The sequence below is a fragment of the Ambystoma mexicanum genome, chromosome 12 (genome assembly GCF_040938575.1).
Source record: "Ambystoma mexicanum isolate Mex_15411 chromosome 12, UKY_AmexF1_1, whole genome shotgun sequence".
Taxonomy (NCBI): Eukaryota; Metazoa; Chordata; class Amphibia; order Caudata; family Ambystomatidae; genus Ambystoma; species Ambystoma mexicanum.
Genome location: NC_090936.1, coordinates 639802085 through 639826236, shown reverse-complemented (window position 1 = coordinate 639826236; position 24152 = coordinate 639802085). Strand labels below are relative to the sequence as shown.

Genomic DNA, 24152 nt, shown 5'->3' with positions numbered 1-24152 from the left:
CCTCTGTGCCATCTCCTGCTTTTGAGCTCTTGAGCAGGTTGGCTCCGCCAGACTCCTTCCAGCCCATTGATCGCACTGAAAGGAGCAACCCACTACTTCCAGCAGCCTCCTCGAATTTCTTGCCATTTTGATTTAAATGTCCTAGGGCACAGGTGTGTGTTCCCAGCAACTAGAGCGCTGCCTGTGCTCGGGGCTACTCTTGCTCTGCACTCCTCTTCCTCTTCGCAGTGTTGTGGGGTTTATGGGAACAGTAGTCCTTAACTTGCATGAAAATGTTGGATGAATGTTCATAATGGATTTTTATGGCAAGCCAGTCATGGAGGATTGGTATGTGGAGTTATGACAGATGGTTTTAGCAGATATACAAGGCAAGTCCCTGTTTGCGAGTTGGCCTATAGGTTGTAATAAAAGGGATTCAATACTCTCCATGTGGGAGAAGGGGAGGTATTACAATAGGCCATTAGAGTGTTGTATATGGGAGGTTCATCCTGCAAGGGGAAAGGGGATTCCATGTATCACCACTGATACAATCTCTCCCCCAGCCCCCAGAGATTGTCCCACCCATGTTATCCTCCCTCATATAGCCATCCCCAGGGTCAGGATCAGGTAGCGGCTGCCGTCCCGTGGCCAAAGAAGTGATGATTCCATTGGAATCTTCACAGGCTCAAATCGTAAGACTTTTTTTTATAGCTTAAGGCAGCCTGAAGGCAAAAGACTCACTATGGAAAGCTTTTGGGACATTTTGTCTGTAGATTACGGTTCCCCAGGAGGGGCAAGGAATCCCAAAACTAGGCATATGGTTTATTTTTATTTTTTAAAACGGTTTTTATTATTTTTAAAACAAACAAACAATACAAACCAAACTGGCAGCGTTATTTGCAACAAAACACATGAACATCAATTAGTCAAGACCACTGCTCCCCAATCCCTCCCCCCTCAAGAGCTTGTTTGTCCTTCTCATTCTGTATCTGCTGCGTGTGGCAGCGTATTACCTTCTTCTGAGACTGCAGAATCCGTTATTGTTCCAAACAGTCCTGCCATTAATACTCTCCATGCTAGCAGGGTACTCACTTCTTCTTCCCCACACTTGCTACATGCCTCCTGTCATACCACCGTTTCAGCCTCCGCCCATTTTTGCAAATCCCGCCACCATACCTCCACCCGTGGCTTATGGCACTACTTCCAGCCCATGGCAATCTTCGTTTTGCGAGCACATATGCCAAGTCCTTCAATTTCCCAACATGTTTAAGTTTCCGTGGTCTGGGAAACCCTCCCAACAGGCAGGCACAGGCCGTATCTATAGTGAGCGTGACCCCTTTGTCCGCTAGTTTTTGCGCCACTTCTCCCCAGAAACTCTCAATCACTGGGCAAGACCAAAACATGTGTGTCATATCAGCATCTTCCTTATCGCATTTTGGGCACGCTTGTCGTCCCGCATTTACAAACTTCGATATTCTCATCGGGGTCATGTAAGCTCTGCGTGTTATGTACAACTGTATTTGTTGTAATATGGCATTTCTGGAAAACCTTCTTGTGGTATCCCATAGCAGGCTCCCACATCCCATCTTCCATCTGTGCTCCCACCTCTGTTTCCCAATCCAGCCTCAAATGCGTCAAGTCCTTCCCAACCCGAGTCATCACCATCTCATACAGTCTAGAGATCTCATGCCCTCCTTCTGATATGTCATATATTGTCCCCATAGTGGCGTCTGGCTCCTCCACCAATACAGTCTCATGCCAGATTTTACGAATATTCTGCACCAGCCTTAGATACGTGATATACTGGCCCCTATGCAAGCCCGCCTCTTCCCCTAGTCCTTCAAAATCCTTAATGGCCCCCTCTTGCCAGACATCCCCCAATGTAACCAGCCCGGGCGACTCCCAATAGGTCCTGATTATCATCCTTAGTTGTTTGTCTTCCCCTGCCAAGGCCACCAACGGCACCTGCGGGGAACACGGGTACGGGTCCTCCATCATTCGACATACTCTACGCCACATCTTCCACCCAAGCAACATCATACCCGGGCGCTCCTTCATTTCTGACCTAGGCAACCAAATAATTTCCTTCAGGTAAAACGGAGTGCAGTCCTGTCCAAACAGCCTAAATTCGGGAGTTACCTCATCAGAGAGCCATTTGACCACATATTGCAACTGGCCAGCTACATAATAGGCCTCAAAATTAGGCAGCTTAATACCCCCTTTTTCATAGAAATTCTGCAACTTCCATAGCGCCACTCTATTCCGAGTGCCATGCCATAGGAAGTCTCTGCACATACTATTCAACTTGGCAAAAAAACTTCTTAGGTATCATGTACAGAATATTGCTGAAAAAATGTAAGAGCCTAGGTAGGACCACCATTTTGAGCATCGCCCCCCGTCCCATCATCGCCAACGGCAACTTCTCCCAAAACTTCATACTTATACAGATTTTTAATCAACAGCCACCTCGGTGTTATGCAAATGTTCCTCCTCTACCGTGTGATACACATCTATTCCGAGGTAGCGGAAGGAGCCAACCGCCCATGGTATCGACAACACTGGCAACCGCTCCGGAGGGGTTCCTTTGTATCTACCCAATGGGAACATGCTCGATTTTTGGCGGTTCACCGCTATGCCAGACAGTTCTGCATACCTTTCCATTACCTCCCGAATATATTGAATATTTTCCTCTGGATATTTCAGATATAATAGAAAATCGTCAGCATACAGGGATATCAGGTGTTTCTCTCCCCCTACCTCAATGCCTATCATGTCATATTGTTGTCGAAGGTACACTGCCAGGGGCTCCAGGGCCAGAATATATAACATCGGGGACCAGGGGCACCCTTGTCTGGTGCCCCTGCTAAATTGCCACCTCTCGGATATCACCACTCCTGTACGCACCCTAGCCAGCGGCTCACTGTACAGAAACTTCGCCCACCTAACATAGCTCGGCCCTATCCCGTATTCCCTCAGGGCCTCCAGCAACCACAGCCACCTCACTGAGTCGAAAGCTTTGAATGCATCTAGGGACACAACTGCCATTTCACCCTCGCTCTTGCTCCCCCCTTCAATCACCCGGTGGAGTCGCCTATGGTTGTGGGTTGTATTTCTGTTGGGGACATAACCTGTCTGGTCCGGATGTATCAATTTACTAATAACTCTACGCAACCTATTGGCCAGGACCGCTGTCAATATCTTGCCGTCCTGGTTCAGCATTGACAAGGGCCTATAGGAGCCGCAGCTATGCCCTGGTTTATTGGGTTTAGGGAGCGGTATTATTATCGCTTCTCTAAGCGATTCCGGCAGCCGGCCCACCTCAAACGATTCATTGAGCATTTCTAGCATGGGGGGGAGTACCTCCTCTCTATATGCTTTATAAAATTCCCTAGGGAGTCCGTCCGCACCAGGGGTCTTACTGGTGGGCAGCTGCTTCACCACCTCCTCCAATTCCTCTAAAGTAATCGGTGCATCCAGCTCCTCCCTTTCTTCGGCACTAATCTTAGGTAATCCCATATCTCTTAAAGTTTCTATTATCTCCTCTCGGTTGCCCCCCCCTTTGTCCTCATATAGTGCCCTGTAATAATCTAAGAATGCCTCATTGACTCCTTCTCGGGTGTCCGCTCTCTCTCCATCCTCTCTGGTTATTGTCCTAATCGGGGGCCTAGGGGTTTCGCTCTTGTATAACCACGCCAAGAGACGGCCCGTTTTATCCCCACCTGCATGCTGTCTCTCAACATACTTCTTATAGTTAAGGTTGCAGAGCCTTTCCCAAAGTTCCGCACACCGCTGCTGTAGTTTAAGTACTAGCTCCACATCCCCCCCTCCCCTATTGAGTTCCCGTTCCAGTTCATCCTCAGATTCCCCTAACTCCATTAGGACCCCACCCTGCAGGCCCTTTGATTTAGCAATGGCAGCACCCCGCAATACCACCTTAAAGGCTTCCCAGAGCATGCCCGCCGAATCCACACTGCCAGCGCTCTCCTCGAAATAATGTGTGATCTCATCCCTGATATCCTCTCTAAAGACCGGATCCTTGAGCGCCTCAGCCCGGAGGCGCCACGTCGGTATCCGCGCTCTGGGGCGGCAGTACTGCCAACCCAGGACCAGAGGCGAGTGGTCCGACAGGACCCTCGCTTTGTAGTCGATTTGGGTGGTCTCTATCACCACATCTGACGTGGCAAAAAAAGAATCAAGTATTGTATGCAGTTGTTGCGGGGCTGAGTAATGCGAGTACTGTTCCTCATTAGGATGTTTCAGCCTCCAAACATCTGCCAGCCCGAAGTCGTCGAGCAGTGTCTGCAATGCCCTGGCCGCTGGGGTGGGTCTATCTATATTATCATCAGATCTGTCTACCCTGGGGTTCAGCACGCAATTAAAATCCCCTCCCCAAATAACCGCCCCACCCACACACGCACCCAGGTTGGTACACAGAGTCCTAAAATATGCCGCTGTATTTTGATTGGGGGCATATGTATTTACAATGCACACCTCCCTATTCTCCACCAGTGCCTTCAATATGACCATCCTCCCCTCCGTATCCACCACCTCTTGTGTAGGTTGGAGCGGAACGTGCGGTGCCACCCAGACCAACATTCCCCTAGCGTAGGCAGAATACGGAGAGCCTACTACAGTACCTCTCCACTTCTTCCCCACCAGTTCCAACTTTTGCCGAGTAAGATGCGTCTCTTGCAACAGTGCAATATCAATCTTCTGTCTTTTCAAATACATCATGACCTTATTCCTCTTCAGGTAACTATTGAGTCCCCTGACATTCCACGTTACGATCTTAAGATCCCCCATAGCTCAGAAGTATCCTCCCCCCTTCCGTGCAGCAAATCCCACCTGCCCGCGCGATACAGAAACAGCCCTCTGGCTTTTTCTTGTAGCCTCTTGTACAAACTCGAACTCCCCATAACTATACACCCCCCAAACGCCCCACTTCCCTCCCTACCCTCTACCCATCCCTTCCCCAACACCACACACCCCAACTGCTGCCCAGCTCCATCCTCGGAACTCAGGCACCCCCACATCTAGCCCTGCAAGCACCAAACAATGCCCAGAGCTCAGTAGCGTGAAGTTGCCCTAGTGGCCACTTAACTAAAGTTACTAAGTGGGGTAAAGAGATCCGCTCTGCAAGGCTCCCCTAAATACAGCAATAGTCACAATGCTCATGATATCTTGTGCAACAGTCTGACCTTCTCTGCCTAAGGCCGTGCAAATGACTATAATCAAGTCCCAGAGATCTGTTCCGCGCCATCGTGTAGCACCCTCCTCGTGCACTGCTTATCTCCTCCATCTCCTCTTCCCGTCCGAACGTCAGGCTCCTGGGGACATACCTGCGCGTCGAGCCATCCCATGGCGTCCTCCGGAGTCTCAAAAAACAAAGTTTTGTGTTTATGAAAAACTTTCAATTTTGCCGGATACAGCAACATGTATTTATGGCCCGCCTCTCTCAATCTCCGCTTTACCGTCCCAAAGTTCATGCGGCTACGCTGCACAGTCAGGGCATAGTCTGGGTAGGCCATTATGTTTGCCGCTCCTCGTGTAATCGTTCCTCCCTTGCGGAAGTGTTCTAGTATCTTCTCCCGGTCCCGGTAATTAAGGATTTTGGCAATTACTGGCCTAGACGGGTTTCCCGGCGGCAGCCTCCTTGTTAGAGCTCTATGCGCACGTTCCACCGCGAATCCTTGAGATAAGGCTCCTCCGGGTATCTCCTGCAACAGCATAGATTCGATGAACTCCGTAGGATCGTGGCCCTCCGATCCTTCTGGCAGGCCCATGATGCGAATGTTGTTCCGTCGGGCGCGTCCTTCTGCCTCCTCCGCCCTGCTCTCCAAGTTGCCCACTCTCTGCACCAGGGCATGCAATTCGACCTTATGGGAGGCACAATCCGCGGTGTTCGGGCTCACCTCTTTCTTGAGGGTCTCAGTGTGCTCCGCCAAGGACCTGACGTCCTGCCGGAGTAAATTCACCTCCTCCTGCACCTCACCGACCTTAAGGTCCAATGCCGTTTTCAGCTCAGTTACGGCCAGTTCAAGCTTAGCTTCCCAGGTCGCCTTCAAGTCCGCAATCGCAGCTAGGACCTCTTGGTTAGTACCCGTCACAGGCATGCGGCCTGTAGGCGACTTATCCTTACTCTTGGAGCTTTCTGGACCAGGGGACGTCTTGGCGAAGTCGTCCAACGTGGGCTGCTTCGCCTTCGGTCTCACTGTTCTGTTAGACATGACCCAGAGGACCTGCGTTCTGCACAAGTTACAAATGCGCACACAGTTCACTTCTATCGCCCAACCACCGTGCGGCCTGCTCCTTTCTTTGTTCCGGTCGTTGATCGGCCATTTTGTTTTGTCTTTCGTCTCCAGCGCTCCTTATCTTTTTCGCACAAAACTCCACCACCGTTTCTCCCACGCCTTCCAAAAGTTCACCAAGCGCAGTCAGACCGTTCACACACCGGCATGTGTGTTTTCAGCAGTCATAGGCACGTTGTTATGCACTATTTCGCCAGGATCATTTCAGGATCTCGGGAGCTCCTCCAGATCGCGTCCTCCTACATGGCCCTCATAGCCACGCCCCAGGCATATGGTTTATTTAAAAATATGAACTTACTAATGTATCTAATAGCAGGAACCCCTCACTTTATGTTGTCCGATCCTGACATGGTTTCATTTAGAATTCCGTCTTTAGTATTAGAATTACTACTAAAGATCCTAGCAGCTCAAGGACGCCTGTTGAATACCAAGTTCGGTCGGTTCTCTATGGTTGCCATAGTGAATTTTTACAGAAACAAGGTCATCCCCATCCTAACCTACGGTGCAGAAGGCACGTTTCACATGCCGACCAAACTATGGCCTACTCTAGAAGGATTATTTTGGAGAAAAATACTAAACCTTCCAAATGCTGCAAGTAGAACAAGGATCAGAAATTAGCTTGGCTTGTCGTCCCTTGCCTCAATCGTGGAATAGAATGCCTTGAGTCTCTATAAGAAAACAATCCCACCATTCAGTGCACCAATCTTCAAGATCCTCTACGACAAAATGCAAACCAGCAAAAATGAGGTACTGAATACCTGGGTATCAAACAGAAAGGCAACTCTGCCAGAAATCGATAGCTCTGAGGAAGAACTAGTAGTAAATCCTTTGAGAGTAAAAAGAAAACTACTCGAGCTGGATTGGATTAGAACATCTGAAGAGGCCTCCAAAAGTACCCTGGCAAAAGATCTACCTCTGATTGAAATAAAACTGAATCATCGTAGAGGGTACTGGAAGAGATTTCCGGACAGATCCTTCCGAGACACCTTCCTTCGAATGAGATTGAATTTGCTCAAAACAAACGAAGTAAACTGCATTCGAGGAACATCAAATTAAGGAGTCTGTCGATTCTGTCCACAGACTGAAGAAACTGAGCCGATCAAACACGTTCTACTAATGTGCCCAAAATGGAACCCTGAAAAAACTAAATATTTGGCACCTTTAGCAATGAACTTTCCATCTATAAGCAGAGAATCCCTCTGGAAGACCCTTATCTGCGGAGAAAGACAAAAACTGTGATTGCAGTAGTTTCCAGGATGAACTTAATCATCCCAGCGCTCAGGAACCTGAATTGACTTAGAACAGAAACCTGTAATTAAATTGATCAGAATGGAGGAGTAACTCTATCATTTTATAATTTTCTAATATTATTATTATGGTTTAGCATCACCAAACTGGAATGGCTACAATGAACATCAAAGTCAAGGATGCTTCTTTCTTTTTGTAAAAATTGATTGATTCAATTAAACCAAATAATATAAAAATAAACTAAAAAAATTACTTCTATTTCCATTCAGGTGTTTGTCTTACCCCAACCTTGAACACTCTGATATTAAGAATGAACCAAATGACGGAATTGATCGTCGAGCATGATTACATCCTTTGTGTTCTTGTGTGCTTTACTAAAGGTCACACTTACTTAAGTTGTAGTGGACTTTCCTTTAACTTAACCATGGCACCTTTGGTTGGTTCAGAGGTGTGCAGCCCCTCTATAAATAATATGGGTGTACTGTTATTATGGAGGTTTAAGAACAAGAACGCAGGCCGTCCTTGCTTTAGTAGGTGAGTGCCCACTGCCCTCTCTTGGGTGTTTCAAAGACGTGTTTCCTTGAAAAGATATGGACAAAGAATTTTAACGTGGATTTGTTGAACGCAGATTTTTCTTTGTTGAGTGTCAGATTAGCGTCCTCTAGCGCATTGCACACTTAAAGCAGTGTGCTGTTATGGAATTCTTGTGACCTACCCTATATTACAATATCTTGACTGTAATTTGTGCAATTAGGTATGTGACAGATCACTTTCCTGATTTCTTCTTGGAATATTTCCGCTGCTGAAGATATTCAAAAGTTCAGTATCCTATACCTGAATAGCCCCAGGTGTGTGGTGAATCTTGTTATATAGCACAATTATTTACTTATTTCAATCTGGTTGTGTCCTTGGTTTAGTTCTAACCAGCAAAAGACTGTGGCTCGCTTTAGGAGGTGCATCATGTCGGTGATGCATGGTGTTTGCTGGTGCTCATTTTGGATGGCTTAGTTGGGGACTCTCATGTCGATGCATAGTCATGGCCTGGCGTAACAGGGGCCCCTGCAACCCCTGTGGTGCGGGGGGCCCCGCCTGGAGAAAAAAATAAGATTTATTTTCCCCAAAACACATTTTTTTTTCTTTTTCAATGTACTCTGCATTCATAAAGAAATGCTTTCTGTAACAGAGGCCTCCATGTCATGGGGTGTGGGAGCCCTATGAATTAAAAAAGAAATAGTTTATTTTTGAAGTCACTCTGCCTTCCCAAAGAAATTATTGCTGTTATGGTTCGGTCCTTAACGGAAATAATCTCTTTATGAAGTCAGAGTGACTTCAAAAAGAAACAATGGGCCTCATTACGGATTTGGCGGTAACCGTGCCGGTGCTACCGGCAGGTTGCCGCCAGACCATAATGATTTACCGGTGCTTGACTTCCCGGGAACACGGGGGGATTACAAGACCAGCGGTCCGGGAAGTCAGGCGCCAGCAAATGGTAAGTCCCCATTTCCATTGGACTCTGGGAATGGGGTCCTCGGAAGCACCAGCACCGTTAATAACAGTGCCGGTGCTTCCATGAAAACTCTGCGGGTCTGGTCTGACCTGCCGGGTGGGATGGCAACCGCCTATAGAGCTCTAATATGCCGGTCCGGAAACAACAGTGGCGGTTATGATTATTTCTTCCTCACGTTGGCAGCAACACCGTGTGAATACTGCTCAAACCCCCAGGATCCACACAACATGGAGATGCAGGAAACAAGAGGTAGCAGTCTAGCGTTCCATGTGCTGGGGTACAAGCAAGTGGTCACGCCCCCCGACCTGCAAATCGCATATCCGGAAATGCTGCGTTCACCCACGCGCGTTGCTACTCTGTCCCGAGTCAAGCTACGCTCCACGTGAGTATGATTCCTTTTTCAAACCCTTAGGCAGGAACCGGTCCCGTTCACTCTGAGGAGGAGCTTGTTTCCTGAGCCTTATTTCTCCTACTTGGACAGCTTGGTATTTGTGAACCACGACGTTCACGCTATCCCACCTCTCACACCCACATCTTTGCAACCTTAGTTCAGGCTCTTATTTTTCACATCATATACGGCAGGCAAGTCAACAGAACTCAGCAAGGCGAGAATCACTTCAAAGCAGGAACAATCCCCGCTTCAAGTAGAGCAGAAAGCATATCACCCGGGTTCTTTCCTCCTGGGGGTAAGATTCATATGCACACACAGAACACGTAAGACATTCTGGCTTATGAGAATTTCCGTTCTAATTCTAATTCATTCTACTCTGGTAGGCTTTTCATTCTCCTCTATCTCCCCAAAACCATTCAGCACTGTTTACTCAACTCCAGAATATTGGGCAACTTCCGCCTGAAACAGGGGTAAGCCTGACATTGACTAGTTTGATAAAAAGTATTCAGCTGCTATTGTCTAACCTCATTTACATCAATCTCTTTGTGTTTGTATTTGTGCATAGTCATCTCAAGGCTGGAGAAAGTAAGGAAAATTATTCTGCCCACTAAAGCCAATGTAGACAGAACAACATCCAGAGAGCTGCTCTCCGGAGACTTCACACCCTAGCAGCTATACACAGGTATTTTTCCCCGAAGGGGGTTTTCCCTGGAGGTCCCACCACGTTCAGGCCTTCTCTGAGCCAGATTGTGCATGGCTCCCAGGTATATCCTTACTCCTTTCAGGATCCTGCAGGATTGGTACCGCAAGGGATAGTGAGGTAGGTGCTTTCCAGTTTGTGCTTGAGTCATTCTATATTCATTGCATATTCAGTCATAACAGATAGCAACGCCTGAATTGGTAAAGACTCTTAGCAGACCTGGAAAATACTTAGATCCATTATAGATCAACAAATACAGCAGTTGATAGCTGCAGTACAGTCATTAACCACAGAGGTCCAGACCCTTAAACATGAGAATGCTGCATTGCTGCAGAATCAGCAGCAGGCACCACAGCAGGCGACAGCAAGTCGTACCCTTCATTGTTCCGAGGTACCCCCAGGGCCTTTATTGGGAGGACAATTTGGCGGTAACCCACATAAAGTAAAGGAGTTTGTGGATGCTTGTACAGTACAGTTTTCATTCAAGGATACCTATTTTCATTCCGATAGGGACCATATGGGGTACATGATCTCCCAGATGAAGGGACCAGCACTAGCCTGGGCGACCCCTTTGGTAACCACTAATAATCCAATCCTGGATTCCCATACGGCCTTCTGCAACAGTGTCAGAACCATGTTTGGAAGGCAGGAGATACGGGTGGCCTCACAAGAACACCTATTAGACCTAAGACAAGGGAACCAGGATATATTAGCTTATATCACAAAGTTCAAGCAGATGGCCAGTGAGACTACCTGGTCAGATGATGCCCAAGTTACTCTGTTCCGGAGAGGGCTTTCTGAGGAGTTGAAAGTTGAAGTCTCTAGAGTACCCCGGCCAACATCTTTGACCGAGTTAATTGCACTGGTAATGTAGATGGATTACCGTCTAAAGGAGTGGTGCAGTGAAAGACAGAAGGGAAGAATGTCACGCTCATTTGCTACTGCCCCATCCACAAATTGAACAAGTACGTCGGAAGAACCTATGCAATTAGGTACTACTGCCAGAGGCCCATTATCAGCTGAGGAAAGGTCCCGCCGGAGAACGCAAGGCCTTTGCATGTATTGTGGGGTTAATACTCATTCAGTCCAGGAGTGTCCTATTTCTCCCCTGAGAAAATCAGGAAACACCAACGCTCGCCCGTAGGAGGAACCGCGGTTCGGGAACCCTTCACAGCATCAGGTTCCTCACACAAGCTACTATGTGTACCAGTTCCCCCCCACTCAAATATGTTGGTATTACAAGTAACCTTAAGAATCAGGGATAATATTCTTCCTGAACTCTCGGCACTTGTGGATAGTGGGGAAGCTGGTAATTATATAGACGACCAATGGGCAAACAGAATAATATCCCTTGCTCAGCTAAGGCGGAATCTAATACCTGTGGAAAGTGTGGACGGGAGTCCGCTAATATCAGGCTCTATCATGGGTCAAACAGGTCCATTAACCATGTATATCTCCACACACCATGAAACACTCACTATGGACATCATCCGGACCACACATTATCCCATTATTTTAGGGCTACCTTGGTTACAAAAGCATAACCCCTTCATCAATTGGACTGCGGGATCTTTCTTTTTGGGCTCTGAGTACTGTTTGGCACATTGTATTGGGAGTTCAGAAAATGTCCCAGCCAAAAATAATTCTACTCTGAGGGGTTCCACGGGAACAAACATGCTTAATTTTGTTTCTGGCCTCCCAGTGGTATACCACCAATATGCAGAAGTATTCTCTACAGTAAATACACTCAGTTACCTCCTCACCGAAGGGATGACTGCGCCATCGAGCTTATCCCAGAACAGCCCCTACCGTTCGGTAGAATGTACATCCTCTCCACTACCAAGAAGGAGGTACTTCGAGAATATCTGAACACTAATTTGAAGAATGGATTAATCACAGAGTCAACCTCTCCAGCAGCAGCATCCCTATTCTTCATTCCTAAAAAGAATACAATCCAACTTAGACCCTGTATAGATTTAAGGGGCTTGAATGAGATACCCATTCCCGATAAATATCCCATGCCTCTAATCCCGGATATTTTGGAGGCAGTCAAAAGACCTAGTGTGTACACTACACGCGTTACAAATGCCATATCATATCATATCATATCATACACTGGATCTCAAGGGGGCCTATCACCTAATAAGGATAAAACAGCGAGACAAATGGAAAACCGCATTTAGGACTCCGTTCGGACATTACCAGTATAGGGTAATGCCGTTTGGACTCTCCAACGCACCAGCAGTTTTCCAGAGGTTCATGGACCATCTCTTTTCAGACTTGCTTCTACACTCTGTCATCGTCTATTTAGGCGATATCCTCGTGTTCCCTAGAACACTCCGAGAACATGAGTCTCATGTTAGAGAAGTTCTCAATAGATTAAGTCACAACCATCTTTTTTGTAATATTGAGAAATGCTCATTACAGCAATCCAAGGTGACTTACTTAGGCTACATACTGTCAGCCCAAGGGATTGCGATGGACCCGGAGAAAGTCCCAGCAGTAAAAGATTGGCCAGTTCCCATGTCATGCAAAGATATACAAAGATTTGTGGGATTCTCTAACTTCTATAGGAGATTTATTCCGAACTTTTCTACTCTTACAAAGCCACTGACCAATTTGCTTAAAAAAGGAGTTCCATTTATTTGGACAGGGTTAACCCAGAAGGCCTTTGACGAACTGAAGAAAAGGTTTACCACCGCACCTATACTGATGACACCGGATCAGACACGGAGATTCATCATCGAAACAGATGCTTCCCAATATGCCTTGGGAGCCGTTTTATTACAAAGGGACGGACAAGATCAGAAACGTCCAATAGCGTATTTGTCAAAGACCTTATCCCCAGCAGGGCTGAATTACACCATGCTCGAGAAGGAGCTGTTGGAAATAAAACGAGCATTCGAGGAATGGAGACATCTTTTGTTAGGAGCAAGATTTCCAGGAGAGGTCAGAATGGATCACCATAACTTAAGGATTTTACAATATGCCCAAACCTGCAACAGCAGACAGGCCAGATGAGCACATTTCTTCTCTCCGTTCCGGATCACTTTTTCTTTCATTCCAGGGAAGTATAATTTGCAGGCAGATGCTCTATCCCAAAAGGATCCTACTCCTACCAAACCCTTCAGATCAGAACCAATATTCCCATGTTTGGCGATGGGGTTGGCAAAACCCCTAAATTTCCTAGGTTGTCTAAAAAAACAATCGGGGAGTTCCACATTAGGTAAAATCTCAAAATCCCAACAGAACTCTTTGACCAAGAAGGACGTTGTTATTTCTGTGATCATCAGGCCTACATCCCTACTAAGACTCTGCAGAAGGAGGTTCTCAAGATGTGCCACGATTCAAAGACCACAGGTCATCGGGGTCATACAACCACTCAGGAACTAATTTCTCACTACTTTTGGTGGCCCTCAGTGAGAGAAGATATCCAACGGTATGTGAAGTCCTGTCCAACATGCCTTCATACTAAGAGCACAAAACACTTCCCTTTAGAGGCTCTTGTTAGAATGCCTTTGCCTACTCGTCCCTGGCAAATTATATCCACAGACTTTGTGGTGGATCTACCTCCCTCTGGAGGGCATTCCACTATTATGGTTACTATTGACACCTTCACAAAGATGGCCCATTTTGAGCCACTCCTGAGTCTTCCCACTGCGGCTCAATTGGCCAGAACATTTATTACCAAGATCTTTAAGCTTCACGGGCTACCAGAGATCATAATATCCGACAGGGGACCACAGTACACTTCCTGTTACTGGAAACAAATTTGTTGGATTCTGGGGATTACTCAGGCTTTGAGCTCTGGGTATCATCCTCAGACAAATGGCCAAACCGAGAGACTCAACCAAACCCTGGAAGGATACTTGAGATGTTATATCTCGGCCGCACAAGATAACTGGTTGGAATTGTTACCAATGGCGGAATTCGCCTATAATAACTCATACCATTCCGCAATTAAGACCTCACCTTTTTATTGCGCATATGGATTTCACCCATCCTCTTTCCCAAAGAATGGACATTCTGATGTAAAATTTCCAGAAGTTGATTATCTTATGCAACAAACATGTCTAGGACATCAATCCACGATGAAAGCACTCAAGGACTCCCAAGAAAGAGTAAAAAGGTTTTCTGATCGTCATCGTACACCCGCGCCAGCCATTAAGCCCAGGGATTGGGCCCAGGGATTGGGTATGGTGATCTTCCCGGTTTCTTCCCAGACATCTACAGCCCTCCAAACTATCCCCCAGATATATGGGCCCATTCCGAGTGATGGCCGCCATCGGAGCAGCAGCCTTCAAACTCCGACTTCCAAGGACATGGTCACGTATTCATCCGGTCTTTCATGTCTCCTAACTGAAGCCGGACCAACGAAGTTCATTTCATCCTCTCATCTCCTCGTATCCATCACCACTGCTTTCCTTATCCGGTCCTGAATATGAAGTCTCGGGTATTTGTGACTCCCGGTACTATCATGGAACATTACAATACCTGGTAGACTGGAAAGGATACACCCCTGCCGACCGGACATGGGAACCTGAGTCTGCAGTTCATGCCCCTAAACCAGTGAAACGATTTCATCAGAAGCATCCGGAGAAGCTGAGGGGAAATGCACCTAAAAGGGGGCATACTGTGATGATTTCTTCCTCACATTGGCAGCAACACCGTGTGGATACTGCTCAAACCCTGCAGGATCCACACAACATGGAGATGCAGGAAACAAGAGGTAGCAGTCTAGCGTTCCATGCACCGGGGTACGAGCAAGTGGCCATGCCCCCGACCTGAAAATTGCATATCCGGAAATGCTGCGTTCACCCACGCGTGTTGCTACTCTCTCCCGAGGCAAGCTATGCGCCGCGTGAGTACGATTCCTTTTTCAAACTCCTAGCCATTAGCTTGTGCCCTTATCTAGTTTCTGTGTTTCTTGGTGGCTGTCTATGTTCATCTATGTATGTCTGTTCTACGCTCCTTTAGTTCTGAGGCAGGAACCGGTCCCGTTCACTTGGAGGAGGAGCTTGTTTCCCAAGCCATATTTCTCCTACTTGGACAGCTCGGTACGTGTGAACCGTGATGTTCATGCTATCCCGCCGCTCACACCGACCTCCTTGCAACTTTAGTTCAGGCTCTTATTTTTCACATCATATTCGGCAGGCAAGTCCACAGAACTCAGCAAGGCGAGAATCACTTCAAAGCAGGAACAATCCCTGCTTCAAGTAGAACGGAAAGCGGGTTCTTTCCTCCTGGCGGTAAGATTCATATGCACACATAGAACATGTAAGACATTCTGGCTTATGAGAATTTCCGTTCTAATTCTTCTTTGATCATGGTCATGGGCACGATGTGTAGCTTGCTTGTAGGGATACTTGGTGCTCCAAAGCCATAGTCATCCTTCCCAGAAGCAGTATTTCTGCAAGGGTGTGTGTCTTCTGTAGCAATTTCAAGCCACAGATTCACATCCTGCAATGATTTGCGATTTAATGGCCTCCTCATTAGAGTAGGTGGTGTGGAAGATGTTGCACTCAAAGTCCACATTTTTATGGATAGCAAAGTGTTTGTTTATGGTGCGTTTTAACTGCATATAGGAGTATTGAATATCTTCAGGCAGTTTGAATATAATGTCTCTCACCGCGGGTCCTGCAGTTGGCACGAGGAGCCTTTCACACAGTTGTTCTCTTGGTCCTAGTGCATACAAGTATACATCAAACTCCCTAATCCACCAGGACCATCTGGGGCCCAGGTTCGTCATATTTGTCTTATCAATTGGGAGTGTTGTGGGATGGGAAATGTGTCCCTTACTTTCTGTGCCATCTGCTGTGCCAACCCTCCAGCTGCCGGTCCAGGGTTCTCTTGTCTCTGTTCTTGATCCCCCATCTTGCACTTCTTGCAGTCTTTATAAGCAGGTTTCCTTCACCTTTTGTTTTTTTAAAAAAATGTTTCCCACCATTATGGGCTTTCTGCCGGTGTGCTCTACCATCCTCAGGGCCTCCTGTGCTTCTGCGGCATGTCCTGCAGCCTGGGTGGCCTGTACCCCCTTTGCTGGGCACCTGTTAATTGTGATGTGTGTTCTGGAGTGCTCCTGTAGACGCCAGGACCAGTGGCTTTGTCAGCTTTGCAACATCTGCGCAGTCACCGGGTGCGAGATGTGTCTTTGCTGCCTTTCTGCGGTGGAGTGAACATGCTGCTGTTCCACTGTGAGCTTCTCATTGTGCTCGAGTGCCTTTCCTTCCCAGGGGCGGGCACCCACTTTCTCCCTCTGGGGAAGCCACGCTTCCACAGGTGTTGTTGGACGGATCCGCTGTACTGTATGCATACCGGATCGTGTCTCCAACTTCGTTGCCTGTTTAGCATCCCTCTTTCGGCAGGACACGTGATTGCATACAAAACTAACTTTATTTGTTCCCTGCCCCTGTCAGGTGACGTGCTGTTACCTAACCTGGTGATCCATGTTGTGAGTAACAACGCAGAGCAGCTGAAGCTCTGACACTACAATGATCACCACAAAGTCTATGACATTTCTTCTCTCTAAACCAATAAAAAGCACAATAACTAATCTAGAATGCACACAGGACTCTCCGAGTAGATACATTGATGCTCCTTGATCTAGGGCACCCAACTATTTCCAGGGTTCCAGTAGCCTCTTTTTCAGATGTAACTTAACTCAATTAGCAGGTTTTTGTGTAATTGAATGAGTATATTTATTGAGACAAGATTTGACATCATGCATGGTGTCACGCTCTGATCTCCCATTCCTCTCTGTAAGGAACCTGCACTTACCAGATGCTGTGTGATATACAGCACCTTATGTTTCTGTTATAGTTGTACTCTGTCAAGTGCAATGCTGCACTTTAGAGATTGGTCCACGCTTTTGCAAATATCAACAAAAGAAAGTCCCCCAAAAACGAGTATTTACGTGTCAAATGAGTATCCCGATTGTAGGCCTTCGTACGTACATAACATAAACAGCCGAATAAAGCACATCATCAACATTTATTCTTTTTTCTTCCAAACATAACTACTGAAATATTAATTCCAGAAATAGCATCCTATCTAGAAGGGACTCCGATATCGTAGACGAGGGATGGCCAACCGCAGGCTCACCAAATGTTTTGAGCTAAAGTTCCGATTAGGACTAGCGAGCATGGCTGATGGTGAGGGATCACACCTGGGGGGGGGGGCGGATTTGACCCTTGGCCAAAAGAAAGGATGTCACACAGACAAACAGGAGAATGAATATTTCCAGGCCTTTTGTAACGCATACACGCTCATAACCCTTCATGAAATGATGTCAAAACATGTTTTATACTAACAGAAACATCACACATCATTATCTGCGTTATTTCACTCTTCATGAAATGTAAAACCAGTTTTTAACGTCTTACAGGGAACACAAATATGCGTCACTTCAAATGTTGATCTGACTTAAAAATCAGCAGCTGGAATGTGTTACTTTGTATTTTACATTTAATTATGATTCCAATTCCCCAAAATATAATTGATAGAAAAATGGCCCAGATGGTAGCATGAAATGACTGGAAATAGACTTACCTCTGATAATGTCAGGTTCATGTCTCCCCAAATCACAATTCCTGCGGCTCCCAAGGCTGCACTTAATCCAATAGTGCTTACAAGGTCTTGCTACATTGGGAACCATAACAATTTGTTATCAGTCATTCAGAAGGAATATTTCATCAGCGGTTGATTTTCGTGCACATTACTACTGTTCTTCGTTGTAATACACTAGTGAAAAGCAACATGCACGCATTATTGAACACGGAACAGATGCAATTTATGAGTATAGTTCTTTCATTCATTTTTATTTTAAAAAAGACAGCAATATCCCCTGCTCCTGAAAATAGTGAAGAGGTGGCCAGTTTGCAGCATTTCAGTAAATATGACTCATTAGGTGCAAATAACAAGGGGGTCCTAGGAGACTCTCTGCCAGACATGAGTCCTGGTTGCAAGAGCCTTACCCAGAGTCTTTAGCTCACTATCTTTTACAGAGGAAAAATATCCTACACATATCAGTCTTTGTCCTGGGGCAGTCCAGCACCGAAATGATAGGCAATTCTCCTCCGAACAACAGTACCAACAGCAACCCCAGACACGTGTTTCGGTGTGGTTGAACCTCATCAGTAGGGTGTAGCTGTGCCTCTCTAAGAAAAGTGAGCAAGGGGTCACGTCTGGATTCCCCTAGTAACTTAGGGTGATACCCAAAGTTACTTGAAATATGCAAATAACAAGGGGGGTGCTGGGAGACTCTCTGCCAGACATGAGTCCTGTCTTTAGCTCACTATCTTTTACAGAGGAGAAATATCCTACACATATCAGTCTTTGTCCTGCCCTGGGGCAGTCCAGCAACGAAATGCTAGGCAATTCTCCTCCGAACAAGAGTACAAACAGCAACCCCAGACACGTGTTTCAGTCTGGTTGAACCTCATGACCTCGAGCGCCAGGCCTCCAGACCTAGTAGAGCCGCGCCCACCCCCAGGCAGGCATCATGGAGCCTGCCCTGCAAGTCGCTGCGCGCGCGATTCAGCCCGCCAGTGACTTGCCTCATAATTCTTTTTAAAATAATCAGAGGTTGAAGGCACTGGCAGGTTGACTTGCGCGCACGGTAACCCTCAAGGCAAGCTCCATGACCTCTGAAATCTTTTTGCGACCCCTGATTATTTTAAGAAGAATTATGCAGCAAGGCCTTAATCAGAGGTCGCAAAAATATCACAGAGGTCACAAGGCAATTGCCAGAGGTCGCAGTTGCAACCTATGGTGACCCCCAAATGACGTCCCTGACCAAAATATCAAGCAGAGAGAAGATATGTTTTCAGACGAGTTTTAAAAAGAGGAAAAGACAAGCTAGAATGTGAAGAAAAGGGAAGAGTGTTCCAATGATGAGGGGCAAGCCACGAAAACGAGAGGACGTGGATTTGTTAGATAGATAAGGAAGAGCTAGGCACAAAGGCATTTGAAGACGATATTGAGGAAGTTAAAGAGCCGACAAGAGTCAAAAGACAACCAGCGAAGAGAGTGTAGGGCAGAGGAGATAGAATCACAAGGGGACAAGAGGCAGGGAACACGATCAGATGAGTGATAAGCAGAGCAAAGAGGAGCAAGATGAATGGCAGGTAGCTCAAAGAGATGGGAAGAACAATAGAATAGTTGGGAAAAGACCAGAGAGGAAATAAGAAGTTTAGAAGCACTAGAGCAGTAAAGGTAATGAATCAACAAGCCTTGCAGATGTTGCAGAGTTGGTGAAATAATAGAAATTTAAGTGGAAAAAGAAAGCGAAGAATCAAAAACACCAAAATTAGGGGAAATAGATGAGGAAGAAGGAAAAGAGATATAGAGAGGGGAAAAGGGAGAAGGGATAGTATTAGCCGGAAAGAACGTGATCTCTGTTTTGGAAGGGTTCCAGTGAAGATAGCGAGAAGGCATTGATGCATGTATTGCAAGAAGACTGGCATATAAAAAAGAATTAATAGAATCAGTAAAGGAAGAGAAAGAGGACACATTTTAGCATCATCGGCACATAGGTGGCAGGAAAACCCAAAGGAAGAAATAATATGCCCAAGTATAAACAGAGACTAGAAGGGGACCGAGAACAGAGCCTTGGGAAATATCGCGAGACAGGGGAAGCATTGAAGAAGAGTGACCAGTCCAAGAAACTGAGGAGGTGCGACCAGAGAGGTAAGAGTGAAACCAGCTAAGGACAGGGCTTTGAAATTCGAAGTCGGCAAGTGAAGAGAGAAGAATGGAAGGGCTGACTGTGTCAAAGACAGCCAACAAGTCTAAGAGAACAAGAAGAGAGGAGAGTTTGGAATAGCGTATGGGAAAGAGCGATTTGGTGACCATCAGGAGAGCAGATTCAATAGAGTTACAGGCCTAAATCCAGATTGAAAGCATGACAGAAGAGAGTGCAGATTAACAAAAGACGACATTTGGGATATATATAATGCACTCAAGAAGCTTGGAGAGAAAAGTCAGGAGAGAAATAGGACAATAGTTAGATGGTAGAGAGGGTTTGAGTGAAGCTTTTTTTAGAATAGTGAGAATGGAGGCATGTTTGAAAGAAGATGGAACAGTAGCAGAGGAGAGATAAGAATCAAAAAGAGTAGTGAGATATGCGAGAAGAGGAATTAAAGAGGAAGGAATAGGATTCTCTGGGGAGGAAGTAGGGTGAGCTCTTGCAAGAGCAGAAGAACCATCCAGTTTGGAAATCGAGGACATCACTGAGGAAAGAGAAACCGCATAAGAAGGTGAAGGAAGAGGGGCAGAAGGGAAAGGAATAGATGCACGGAGAAGAGACATTTATGAGGAGAAATAATTAGCAAAATTTGAAGCAGAAAATGAAGAAGATAAGGCAGACTCAGATGAGGGAGGGGAGATAATACAATTTAGGTTTTGAAAAATGTGACGGGGATGAGAAGAGAGTGAGGTGAACAGAAAGATGTAGTACAGTTGCTTGGCAGAAAGAAGCATGGGATCAGAGGTGGAGTGAAGTGATGAGAGAAAGGGTTAAGTCTGCCACTGCACCAGACTTGTGCCAGCGCCGCACAGCCTGGCGCAGAGTACGGCGCATGGAGCGTAGGCTCGGAGAGATCCAAGGTGGAAAAGGCTTATGAGAGGGAGGGAAAGGAACAGAAGAATAGAGGAGATCAAGTAAGTCATTTAAGCAAGTGGTAAGCCAACGAGAAGCAGAATCAGGCGGGAGAGCAGAAAATGTAGCAAGAGAATGGAGAGTAGAAGCAGTGGCTTAAGAGAAGGCAGAAATATCGAAAGTCAAAGAATGCAACAGAAAAAGATAGATGAGGATTGAGGAGGAAGATCTGTAGCGGGACGAGGAAGAGAAAATAAGAGAAGCGAGTGATGAGAACAAAAAAGAAGGAGAGAGCCGAGACCAAACAGAAAATTGGGATGGTGGAAAATATCAGGTTGAAGGAAGAACCAGATGTATGGGAAGGAGCAGCAGGGATTTATGGAAGGGGGGACGAGTCACGAATGGAGAGATGCGGAATTAAGAGAGGAATCTGTGGAACAAAGATGAAGACAGAATACAGTAGGCAGGCAAAGGCAGCAAAGTCAAAAGGAGAATGTCCAAATTGTCACAAAATAAAGAAACCGGAACAGGGGGACTATAGATAACAATAAAGACCAGCATCGAAGGACAGGAAAAGAAGGAAAAATTATGTTCAAAGGAAGAACAGATAGGGAGGTTGCCAGGGGGTTACCAGGAAGAGGCGTAGGTGTTGGAAAGAATACCAACACCGCCACCCCAACCAGAATGATGATACAAAAAGGAGTGAGAGGACGAGAGTACAGCAGGTATGACTGTGCTAGATGGGGACAACCAGGTTTTGGAGATGCAAAGAAAGTGCAGAGGAAACTGGGAAAAAGGTCCAGAACAGAGTGAGCTTTATTATTAAGGGAACAGGAGTTCCAAAGAACTGGCACGTGCCTTCACCACAGCCCGGCTGTTCCCTGTGTCTGCCGTCACATCAGTCCTCTGGTTTCTGTCGACCCCCGCCCACAACCTCCGGAGGTTGAAGCATATTGTTCAGAGCGAAGCCTCTGGCGAAGTCCTGCCTAAGTCTGTGCTCTCTGCCAGGCGTGTCGTGGGGCAGTGCGGGCTCTTACACTTGCCTATCTCCTGGAGTGCTCAGGCGTTTAACTACCTACTCCTCAAATACTTATATCTGCTGCTCTGCTTCCCCTCTTCCCTTTTCCATGCTTCCCTGTGTTTCCTCCTCTCGCCTTACGAGGGATTGTATATCTTTATCCCCTCGTTTCATTTATCCTCTCATTGTTCATTTGCCACAAGCACTTAACGTGGCATTTAAATTCAACAGCTCTACTTTGTAGCATTTTAGGACAACCGTCGTACCAAGGATGTTTCCAGAATATTGTGTGTGGGCAAGCACAGCATTAGAGCTGGTGCAGGAATCTGTCACTTCTCACAATACCAGTTCCCCTCAAGGGCAATGGAGTGGTGCAGACATGTTTCTCTGACTTCATACGTTCAGGGGAGCACCGTGGCATAGACTCCTGGCCCTGTGGTGCAGCCATGCCAAGCAGGGATGTATGGCTCCTAGGGGTGGAGCAAGGGAGAGAAATGTAACCATTACTCTGGAGAGCAGGGGGAGATGCTTCCTTATTAGTAAGGCACAGTTACCACCTCCTTGCTCAGCTCCTGACTAACGGCCGCCCTCTCAGCATTCTCCTCCAGTGAGAGAGCATTCGGAAGGTAAGCGTTTCACAATAATGACTTGGCCCGCATGATGACGCATCAGAGTATAATCACAATGGACCCGGGGCTATAGCCTCCTTACCCCCCCCCAAACCCCTCTAGCAACGCCTCTGACAATACGCCACTTTTATCGGTGGTATAGAAGTTGCAGCCAACAGTGAGTATAAAATGTCATAAACGTACTTGTTTCTAAGATCACTGAATCTAGACATCTGTATTCACTCGGGATTTAACAAAATGTGCTAACTTGTCCTCGAAATTTGAATATCGCCTGACATACGATTCAGTTATTGCAGCGATGTAAGCCCCTTTGTCACAGGCATCAGACTTGTTGTGTGGCCCAGCGTGGTGTGGGCAGCCACTCACACATGCACACGCACAATCATGCACAGAGGAGTCAGACGCGATGTTGCCAGGTTGCATCACCCGGCGGCAACTGCCGCACGGACTTCCTTTATTACATTGCGCATGCGAGGGCCCCAAGCGAGGCTCGCGCATGCCCAGTGCACACTCGGGAGATCACATCCCTTTTTATCTTTGACAACAAACAACAACATGAGGTTAACTTAGTAAAACATTAACTGGAGTGACCTGACCGCAGGTCTCTTCCCATCACTTACTGACGGCCACCGGTATCCTGAGCTCAGTCCCCTGAGTCCAAAACATAGTCCTTGAGACGGGCAGGCGGTCTCCTGGACACTCTTGAGGGATACCTCGACGTGACTGGTGGGGCCTCCGTGCTCGCTTCCGCCGCTGGGGCTCCGATGTTCATGGGTTCCTCACCCAGCTCTTCAGGGCCCTCTTCCTGGGCGGGCACGGCTTGTGCACTGGACATTCCTGTGGATATGTCCACCTTCTTGAAGAAAGACACGTTACGCGTGACCGTACCACGCTCACAGGCAGCCGTCACCATGGTCCCCTTCACATGGGTGACCTTTCAAGGGTGTGGTTCAAACGGTAGAGCTAGCTTTCCTTCGGGGTGACGGTTCTTGACTAGCACTGAATCTCCGACACGGATCTCCTTGCCCTGCAGGCCTTGTCTGTCACTTTCCTTCTGGTTGTGTATGGCCCGCTCTTGTCGTACTTTTTCATTGTCTATGATGCCCAGACTCCTTCCCTCCATTTCAGGTATCATTCCTCTGGGGCAGCGCCCAAACAGAGCCTCCACCGGGGCGACACCGGTGGACTGATGAGGTGTGGTCCGATATTCCCGCAAAAACTCCACTAGCTTCTTCTGCAGGTCGTCACCTCCGTTGGCCGAGATCCTCAGCACTTTATTCAGCGTGCGCATCATTCTTTCCGCTTCTCCGTTAGCGCGAGGCCACAGTGGCGAGATTCTGCGGTGCTGTATTCCCCTATCATGGAGGTATTGCGCAAATTGGTTGCCGGTAAACGGCGGCCCGTTGTCGGAGCAGAGCATCTCCGGAAAGCCGTGTGCTGCAAACATTCTGTCGAATGCCCTCGTGGTGAACTCTGTTGCCGTCGATTCTACTACCTCCACTTCCGGGTATCTCGACCATTGGTCAACGGCTACCAGGAAATACATGCCCCGACCCGTCGAACCAAAGTCTACATGGATTGTCCCCCACGGCTTCTCACTCCGCTCCATCAAGCTTATACGGGGAGCCCTTTCTCCTAGGGTCGCCGCCTGGCAAGCCAAACACCTCTTCACGAAGCCCTCAACCTTTTCTTCTAGATTCGGAAACCACACCTTTGGTCGTAGTCTCGCTTTTGTTTTGACCACCCCTTGATGTCCGATGTGGGCCAGTTCAAGC

At 47.1% G+C, this 24152-nt stretch overlaps 1 protein-coding gene across 1 annotated transcript in view; it reads right to left on the bottom strand.

Annotated features, from left to right (window-relative positions):
• Nucleotides 1–24152, bottom strand: part of LOC138513035 (hyaluronidase-4-like) — a 128727-nt gene that overhangs the window by 42014 nt on the left and 62561 nt on the right. Inside the window, exon 2 of the mRNA XM_069627737.1 lies at nucleotides 17682–17771. Within this exon, the coding sequence (XP_069483838.1) occupies nucleotides 17682–17771 (90 nt within the window). The remainder of the gene's footprint in view (nucleotides 1–17681; nucleotides 17772–24152) is intronic.